A 9231-nucleotide genomic window follows, 5' to 3' on the forward strand; every position below is an offset into this window, starting at 1 on the left:
ATTGATTTTCAAAAATATAGTTTTGGGGTAATATGAGTAGGGGTGTTCAAAAACTGAACCGAACCGAAATAACCGACCGAACCAATGAATTTCAGTTTTTTCGGTTCGGTTTTCAGTCTATTAGGTTCGGTTTCGGTTTAAAATATTTAAAAATATCTGTAATATCGGTTGGTTCGGTTTTTATGAAAAAATAACTGAATTAACCGAACCAACCGAAATAGAGATTAATTATATTTATAATTTAGATAGAGACTTTATATGACCTAGACTTTGCATTTTCATCCGATCATCCAAAGAACGTAACTATTTAGATTTTTTTTTATCAATGTTAAGTCTAATACGAATATTATTCTACTAAGAACAATATATTAACACTGTTTAAACTCTGCACTAATACTGATCAAATCAATAACATTAGTGCAAATTATGGTTGTAATGCGAATTATGTTCATAGAAGATTGAAATTCAACTATTTATATCTTTAAATTTTGAATCACTTTGATTTGACATCTTTTTTTTATAATTACATTTTAATAAAGTTTAATTTTTAATTTTCAAACTTTGCCTAAATTTTATGTTATATGCTACTCAACTTGCATAACTATTTTTAAAATTTTAGATTAAACTAGATTAATTAGAACTTATAAAATTATAAATATTAATTTATTTTTTTTATTTTAACTAGTTAGTATATGTTAAAACCGAAAACTGAACCGACCGAAATAATCAGTTCGGTTCGGTTTGGTTTACTAATATTATTCGGTTAGGTTCGGTTCTCATTTTAAGTGTTATTCGGTTTTTGGTTATTTCGGTTCGGTTCGATTTTCAGACCGAACCGACCGATGAACACCCCTAAATATGAGCCATATGACTGTAATTAAATTAAATAATTATTTAATATTTTAATTTAAATGATAAATCAGCAAGCGACTCACTCGTATTGAAGTGCTGTTCAGTGCACGACTTTCCTCTCTCAGACTATGGTACTTGTTTCTTAATTTTTCTGAAATTAAGAAAACGAAAGGATGATCTATTCAAGTTCAACTTCACCGGAAATAATCTGCTCAGATATTGTTGATTTATTAATTTCTTGAGATTCCAAATCAATCTCACAGCTTAGGTTAATAAATCATTCGTTGAATTGAGGTTTCGTTCTTCCATTCCATTCATATTATTTCGGTTTTCATCTCAAACATACAGTTAAAAGTTCCACCTGCAACACCGATAGATGGCAGGTGCAGCCTCGGCGTTCTTTCTTCTGGATATCAAAGGCCGTGTTATGATTTGGCGCGATTATCGCGGTGACGTTTCCGCTGTTCAGGCTGAGCGCTTCTTCACCAAGCTCATCGAGGAAGAGGTCCTCTTCCTTCTTTCTCTATATCTCTACATTTATTACGACGTACATCTTTTCTTTTCATGTGCTATTTGATCTTTTGAATTTTGATGTTGAAGTCTTTTGATCAGTGATAAAAACGCTATGCTTCTTGTGGAACTGTGCCTTGAATTATATATATGGATATTACCATTTTCGCAGTAATGTGTTGTGAGCTTTTACTTTGTTCTGTTTTTGTGATTTTGTTTTTTGAGAAAACTGTTTGTGTGATTTTAAATGTCGTTGATTGGAGAATTAGGCGGTTCAGTTTCCAATTCTAGCTATTTGATTTTGTTTGATCTGGTTTTAGGGAGATCCACACTCACTGGATCCAGTGGTCTATGACAATGGAGTTACTTACATGTATATTCTACATAACAATGTTTACCTGATGACTGCATCGAGGCAGAATTGCAATGCCGCCAGCATTCTTCTCTTTCTCCACCGTGTTGTGGATGTAAGCGCTTTGTTTTGCTGTGGCCCTGCCTACAATTTTATTCTGTTCCCGGTGTTAATATAGAATTCTAATGTTGGTCTGTGCATGATTGGATTGTTTTTTCTTTTTTTGGTTTGTTCCATGCAACTGGACCAGGTGTTTAAGCATTATTTTGAAGAGCTAGAAGAGGAATCTTTGAGAGATAACTTTGTCGTAGTGGTGAGTGAACTAGCTAGTCTTGTAATGAAAAGAATGAAATTAGAAATGACACATTTACTGGTGATATAATATAATGATGTCTTATTCATTTGATAGTATGAGTTGCTTGATGAAATCATGGACTTTGGTTTCCCTCAATATACTGAAGCAAAGATTCTCAGTGAGTTTATCAAGACCGATGCTTATAAGATGGAAGTTGGTCAGCGACCTCCGATGGCTGTAACGAATGCTGTGTCCTGGCGCAGTGAAGGGATACGGTACAAAAAGAATGAAGTGAGTTGATTTTTTCTTCATGTTGGTGATTCTAAATTGAGATGACTTCTAATGACATAATGAAACTTATCTCGTGTTTGATCAGGTTTTCTTGGATGTGGTGGAAAGTGTCAATATACTTGTCAACAGCAATGGTCAAATAATACGTTCAGATGTTGTTGGAGCTTTAAAGATGAGAACGTATTTGAGGTGCATGACTTTTTTCTTCCAAGTTGTTTGGTGTAAATAAAGGTCTTTGAAGGTGTACTTATGAAAAAATAGCATTTTCTATGGATATTTTTTTTTCTTCTGGGCTGCAAATGAAATTTGTAAACTATATTTTTCAGTGTATTTGTTTTGGTACAGTGAATTTATAATTCCTCTAACGTTTGGTTGAGTTGTAATAAATCTTAATAGATATGTCAGATGGTTGCCTTTTACAAAACAGTATAGATAAGGTAGATAACAAAAAATAAAAATAAATAAAGTAATAAAAGCAATGTGAAGAGCCTATTGAATTGCTACTTAGACCACTTCAGAATTGCAGAAAGTGCATTTTTGTTTGGTAATTTATTTAATCTAGGTAATTAGTGTGTCTGGAAACTTATAGCTTTAAGTGTTACTCATAAAACTTTTAATAAATAATAGGATAAACTTTTTAATGAAAAAGGAGGAAAATTTGTTGTTGATGACGGCTACTATCTAACTTTCTTGGAGTAGAAAATGAGGAAGGTAATAGAAGAACCTAAGTGTCAGGTTACGGATAGGATCCCTAGGTAATGTCTTTTTGGATTATTTGAGACAGTATACCTGAAATGGAAAGAGTTGATAACAAAGTTCCATTCTTAATTGAAGCTAAAATTACAGCAAAACATTTCTCCTTTTGTTTCCAGAATATGTCCTGTCACTAGAATAGAAAAAGCTTAAGACATTTTGTAGACAGGCTATCAAAGTTTCCAAGATGGCTGTAGCCATGTAGCAAAAATTGTTTCATTCATATCTGAATTTCTATGTACTAGTTTTGTAGTGAGGTTCTCAGTTTTATAATAAGTAGATGGCAGATACGGCTCATTTCTTTGATTTCTCTTGAAAATAGTCTTCTGTCCAGTTTAGTTCTTATCTTCAATATTTTCTATTTCATACATATTCTGTAATTAACACTAACAATGAATCATTTACTGTAGTGGAATGCCTGAATGTAAGCTTGGCCTAAATGATAGACTACTACTGGAGGCTCAAGGACGAGCAACAAAAGGGAAAGCTATTGATCTGGATGATATCAAGTTCCATCAGTAGGTTCCCTAAATATGCCTCTCTTTAGCTTAGTGACAATTTCACATGATCATGTACATTATGTATTTTTTTTTTCCTTATTACCATGTGATGAGGGCGAGCCTTGGCGCAACGGTAAACGTTGTTGTCGTGTGAACTGAGAGGTCACGGGTTCGAGTCTTAGGAGTGGCCTCTTGTCAAAAAAATTGGCAGGGGAAGGCTTGCCCCCAGTACACCCTTGTGGTGGGACCCCTCCCCGGACCCTCGCTTAAGCGAGGACGCGTAGTGCGCCAGGCCGCCATTTTATTACCATGTGATAGACAGTAGCTTTACCAAATACATACGTCTGCATGCTAATAGACTCAAGTGTATCTGATGATATCTGCATGCTTGTATTTTGCCAATCATTTTGATGTTTTTCTTTTTTTGCTGACCTTTACCCTTCCTTCTTTAATCTGCTTTTCCCCCCCTCTTTTTTCTGTTAGATGTGTACGTTTGGCTCGATTTGAAAATGACCGGACGATATCCTTCATTCCACCAGATGGATCTTTCGATCTGATGACGTATAGGCTTGGCACTCAGGTTTCAATGCTTTATGCAACTCGTATGATCTGCCAATTCTTTCTATTCCGTTGTTTCAATAATTTGGTTTGGTTGGTGGCATGTTTATAGACTTATAGTGATGCATGTGGTTGAGATGTATGATTGCCTTGCAGCATATCAGTTGATTGGCCCTGTGCATCGATATCCAATCATTTATATGACTTATTGGACATGTTTAAAGTCTGAGCTCTACTTTTTAAGGTTTCAGGTGAAACCTCTGATTTGGGTGGAAGCTCAAGTTGAAAGGCACTCTAGGAGTAGAGTTGAGATAATGGTAAAAGCTCGAAGCCAATTTAAGGAACGCAGGTAAGTTTCATCATTCATATATATAAAAATAAAAATAAAATAATAATGACCTAGTTGATTTAAGAAATGGAAACTGAATATGTTTAAATTATTGTGAAAAATGGCTTTTTTATTTTTAAAACTTGTGCTCTGCTTTTCGATTTATTTTGGGAGCCCCACTATTATTTGTGAATTTGGCTCTTTTGTTCTGGCACAGCACTGCAACCAATGTTGAAATTGAATTGCCAGTGCCATCTGATGCCACAAATCCTAATATCCGATCATCTATGGGTTCAGCTTCATATGCCCCAGAACATGATTGTTTGCTCTGGAAAATAAAATCTTTTCCAGGTATTAAGGTAAGAATTTGTTCAGTCTCATTGATGATGTTTTATACTGCTATTATATTTGAAAAAAAATGTAAAATGAAACTCTTTTGTTTGTAATGATCAGGAGTATATGTTGAGGGCTGAATTTAGTCTTCCTAGTATAACAGCTGAAGAAACAACCCCTGAGAGAAAACCTCCCATCAGAGTGAGGTTTGAGATACCATATTTTACTGTCTCTGGCATTCAGGTATTCTTCTATATATATATATCTTTTTATGGGGATTTCGTACATATTTTGGCCTAACCTGGTGCTTTATATTGAATGGGACGGGCTATTGAGGGGAATTTTAGCTGTTTAGTTCTGCTGATTTGAAAATGTTAGCTTTAAATAATGCCCTCGGGCTTATAACTTATAGCCCAAACTAAATCATAAGCCATTTGAATATTGCCATATTAGCACATCTATATGATTTCAAATATTGAGGTGTAACATTTTCCTAATATCAAAAGTTAAGACCGTGTATTGTCCTATGTAATGAACTTTTGTGTTGGAGAAGAAAGCAGTGACTTCCATAACCTTGTATGAAAATCTAGGTGAACATAGAAAGGAAGAAATTAATTCACAGTTAGTCTCATAACCTTGTAGGAACCTAGCTAATCATAGAAAGGAAAAAAATGAATGTTCTGCCTCTATCCGACCAGGAGACTTCCGAGCCCTCAGCTGCCTTTATCATGATTTAGGGACTTCGCCATCTAGCTAGTAGCCTAATGGGAATTTTTGACAACCTTCTATAGAGCTGCAAATTAACTAGATAAGGAGGGCCTGTTCTCGGATTTTCCTATGCTGTTGGTTGGTGGCTTAAACAGCAAAGCTTGCAGAAAATTAAGATACATGTTCTTTAATCAATCACTGATATCATAGGTAGCACGATGAGAGTTTCCCAAAATTGCAGACTGCTTTAGTTAGTATAAGCATGTTGTTTCACTTTTGTTTGCATTTGTCCTCTCAGGATGTTTCTGTTAACCGACCATCTCTTGTTTGAATTTAAATGGATATGAGAATACATATTCTTCAAATTTGATAATAGATAGTATGATTTCGTAGGTTCGCTACCTTAAGGTAATTGAGAAAAGTGGATACCAGGCTCTACCGTGGGTTAGATACATAACAATGGCTGGCGAATATGAGTTAAGACTACAATAAAAGGTATATTGACATATTACCTCTTGGAGTAGTGTAAATACACATTGTTATGGAACCTGTATATTTCCAAGAGAAAGTTTCCCCAAAATTTTGGTATCTAACAAGAGTTTTTTTTTTTTATATTTTTTTTAATGTCTCCACCTTTTTGTGTTAGTTTCACAACTTTTTTGCTGTATCAATTGGTATCGTGTTACTGGGTTTCAGTGGTAGGCAGTGAAACATGACTGTTAGATTTTGTTAATGATCCGCCATATAATTATTATTTGCACAGAAATGTTTGCATTACATTTTAAATTGTTGATGCACATAGTTGGAACTTTCTGACATTTTGGTAATATGAATTTGAAATTCTTTAATTATATTTGAAATTCTATTTATGTGAAAAGCTCACAATATGTAATCCATGTTAAATGCTGCTATAAGTAATTCCATGACGAGTTAGTCATTTAATATACAAAGATGAATATCAAAGATGAATATAATATTTATTCTCATGCATTATTACAAGGAAGATTCTTTTGATAAGTAAAAATCAAATCCAATCTTCTACTAAAGATTCACTCTCAATTTTTACTCTTACTATATAAATACATGCATCGTTTTGTGAACAATTTAAAAGTAATACTATCTATTATTTGGAAATAAACTTGCGAGACAAGAAGAATGAAACTAAATTACTTAGTATTTTTTTTTTTTGCTTTGATCCAATCAAATTATTATAAGAAAGTATAAAAATAAACTATATAGTCTAAAAATTTGCAAATGGTACTTAGAAGTTCAAACCATCGGCAAAGACCATTAAAAAATAATAATGGGGTCAAATTTGATCAAAAGTGAAAGGACAATTTTATCTTTTTCTTTTTTTGAAAGGATAATTTTATCTTTTAAAAACCTACGCTTAGTTTACTAAAGCTATATGACGAGACTTTAAAGATAATGGAAATGGGATCACCCTTTAAATCACATGTGCTCTGGATCACCATCATAAGCTTAGCGACAACACCAATTTCTATTAATTTCTGCTCTCGTAGAAGGGAAATCAACTTTCATTAAAAAAATCCTGGAAAAATGAAAAAAAGTGAAATTTGAATTCTCACTTACAGAAGAAAATTCATTTTCATTCAAAAAGCATTGCTCTTGCAAACCCTAACAATCTGTAATAACAAGTCAATTGCATTATCATTTTCCAAATATTGCACCGGATTCCTCAAAATCATTGATGAAACCGCGGCTAAACCCATCGAATGACCTAGAAACGTCACATGCCCTTCATCTTTCCGGTAAATTATTGCAAGCACACCCACCATCGTCTCACTAGACTTTCTCCTTGTTTCTTCCAATCGGTAAAATTTGTATCAGAATTTTCTGAACCGCCGTGATTCCTTTTCTTGAGTTTTGATCTTTTAATATCTCAATCATGGTTTCAAATAATTCATTGTAGCTTAATCAAAGAGCTATTATTTGAAAAACAAATGCAGTGCACCCTGAGCCACAAACACATATACCCATTAAAAACACAAATATAGACCTGTCGGCAGGGTCGGACCTGGGTCTAGGCCAGGAGTGCCCATGCCTAGGGCCCATGGCTGTTAGGGAGCCCAAAATATTTTTATCATATGTATATATAATGTTTAAAACGCACTTCATACTAAAGTTAAAGTGCCCCAGTGGTTAAGAACATAGTTTTCTTAGAAATGGTCCAGTTTCGAATCTCTTTTAAAGCTGTTTCTTACATATGAAAAATAATAACATATTGAAAAGTAATTTTAATTACATGATTTAATTGTGATTTTGTAACCAATTGTGATATTAATGTAAAAAGCCTTAAAAATTATTTAGGTTTTTTTTTTGAACCTGAAAGTGACGCTTAAATAGATGATGGATTTGCATCCATGTAAATAATGTTCACAAGCCAGTCTGGCACAACAGTTGAAACAAAATCACTAGCATTGGAACAGGCAAGCCTAGCTACCAAATGGGCCGCACTGTTCGCTAAACGAGAAATAAAAGCTAATTTAAAAGAAGGGGTGGATCTTAGCAGGACTCGACAATCTTCCACAATCATACCAAATTCAGAAATGTCCTGCTTTTCAGAGTGAATAGCATCTACCACAGCCTTAGCATCAGATTCAAAAATAACAGCAGAATAACCCAAATTAGCAATCCATAACAAACTTGTGCGGATTGCAAGAGCTTCAATGACACGTGGCTCCTTAATGCTTGGGATAAGACTGCTACTACAAAAGAGAAAAGCTCCCCTTTCGTCCCTAATAACCGCTCCCATGCCACTGCTCTCTAATTCATTGAAAATGGCCCCATCTATATTGTATTTGATAAAGCCCGGGCTAGGCGTGTTCCATCTATGTAGAGGATTTGGCAAAAAGTGGTTACCTCTCATCTGTGTGCCCTGTGTATGCGGGAGTGGCTGGGCGGCCATCGGCGGGGCCGTCTGTATGTGCGTTGCTTGTGTGTGTCGATTGCCCAAAGCTGGCGCCTTCTGTTGATAGGCCTTCCAATCCTGAACATCCTCCAGACTGATTCGCCAAGCCGTGTCTGCCGGCCACCATCTCATGTGCCACAGGACTCTGTTTCTGTGGTCCCAGATTGCTTTGAGTGCACAACAGATTCTGACTATTTCTTCCAGATTTGAGTTGCTCAAGGCTTGGAGAAGCCACTCGTCAAGGTAACTGTTATCCACTCTTGGCACAGGAACTCCTGCTACACGCCAAATGTCACCTGCGAAAGAACAATCAACAAATAAATGGTTATCCGTTTCAAAATTATTTAGGTTTTAAAGGGTCCAAATAATTAATTTAAACTTAAAAGAAGTCAAATTGATTTTTTTTTATATAGATAGAGAGTTAATTTAAGAATTAAATTCATATTTGCTAATATTTTTCCATTCAAGTATTTCCATAAGTGCCCATTTTGGACCAAAAATTAATCGATTTGTTAATTCTTTTTTTTTTTGCCAAAATGATACAACACGTGATATATACAAGTGGAAATTGATTTAATTTTTTACCAAATAGATTTAATATGTAGATAAATAAGGAATTAATGAAATATTTTTTTTGTTTATCATGTATTGAAATATATTTTAAATTTTTTTATGTAATTTTTTTTTATTAAAAGGACCTTTATTTATTATTCCGCCTAGGGTCCCGACCCTGCCCGTCGGGAACTATTTGGGAGCCGATATTAACTGATGATGATATGTTTGGGAGAAGTTATATGGAGAATGAAGGTGCTGGTGAAG

General features: G+C 34.5%; 1 protein-coding gene across 4 annotated transcripts; it reads left to right on the top strand.

The window, feature by feature from the left end:
• The first annotated feature begins 929 nt into the window (after positions 1–929).
• Positions 930–6092, top strand: LOC136229991 (AP-1 complex subunit mu-2-like). 4 transcript variants are annotated; one of them, XM_066018899.1, is made up of 12 exons: positions 930–1120; positions 1201–1357; positions 1683–1829; positions 1965–2027; positions 2124–2300; positions 2386–2489; positions 3464–3571; positions 4037–4133; positions 4363–4460; positions 4657–4798; positions 4893–5015; positions 5874–6092. In XM_066018899.1, exons 2-12 carry the CDS (start codon positions 1229–1231, stop codon positions 5970–5972), a joined length of 1287 nt encoding a protein of 428 aa, XP_065874971.1. In that variant the 5' UTR covers positions 930–1120; positions 1201–1228; the 3' UTR covers positions 5973–6092. The 4 variants fall into 4 exon arrangements, with proteins under 4 accessions (XP_065874971.1, XP_065874967.1, XP_065874989.1 ...); XM_066018908.1 differs by having other exon boundaries at positions 943–983; XM_066018895.1 differs by having other exon boundaries at positions 930–1357.
• The last annotated feature ends 3139 nt before the right edge of the window (positions 6093–9231 follow it).

Source organism: Euphorbia lathyris, chromosome 1 (assembly GCF_963576675.1).
Source record: "Euphorbia lathyris chromosome 1, ddEupLath1.1, whole genome shotgun sequence".
Lineage (NCBI taxonomy): Eukaryota > Viridiplantae > Streptophyta > Magnoliopsida > Malpighiales > Euphorbiaceae > Euphorbia > Euphorbia lathyris.

Bases quoted from the DNA above. Each gene is read 5' to 3' on its own strand.
- LOC136229991 (XM_066018895.1), top strand. From the start codon at position 1,229: ATGGCAGGTGCAGCCTCGGCGTTCTTTCTTCTGGATATCAAAGGCCGT. The intron at 2,301-2,385 runs GTGAGTTGATTT...GTGTTTGATCAG, and splicing joins TACGGTACAAAAAGAATGAA to GTTTTCTTGGATGTGGTGGA. The intron at 3,572-4,036 runs GTAGGTTCCCTA...TTTTTCTGTTAG, and splicing joins GATGATATCAAGTTCCATCA to ATGTGTACGTTTGGCTCGAT.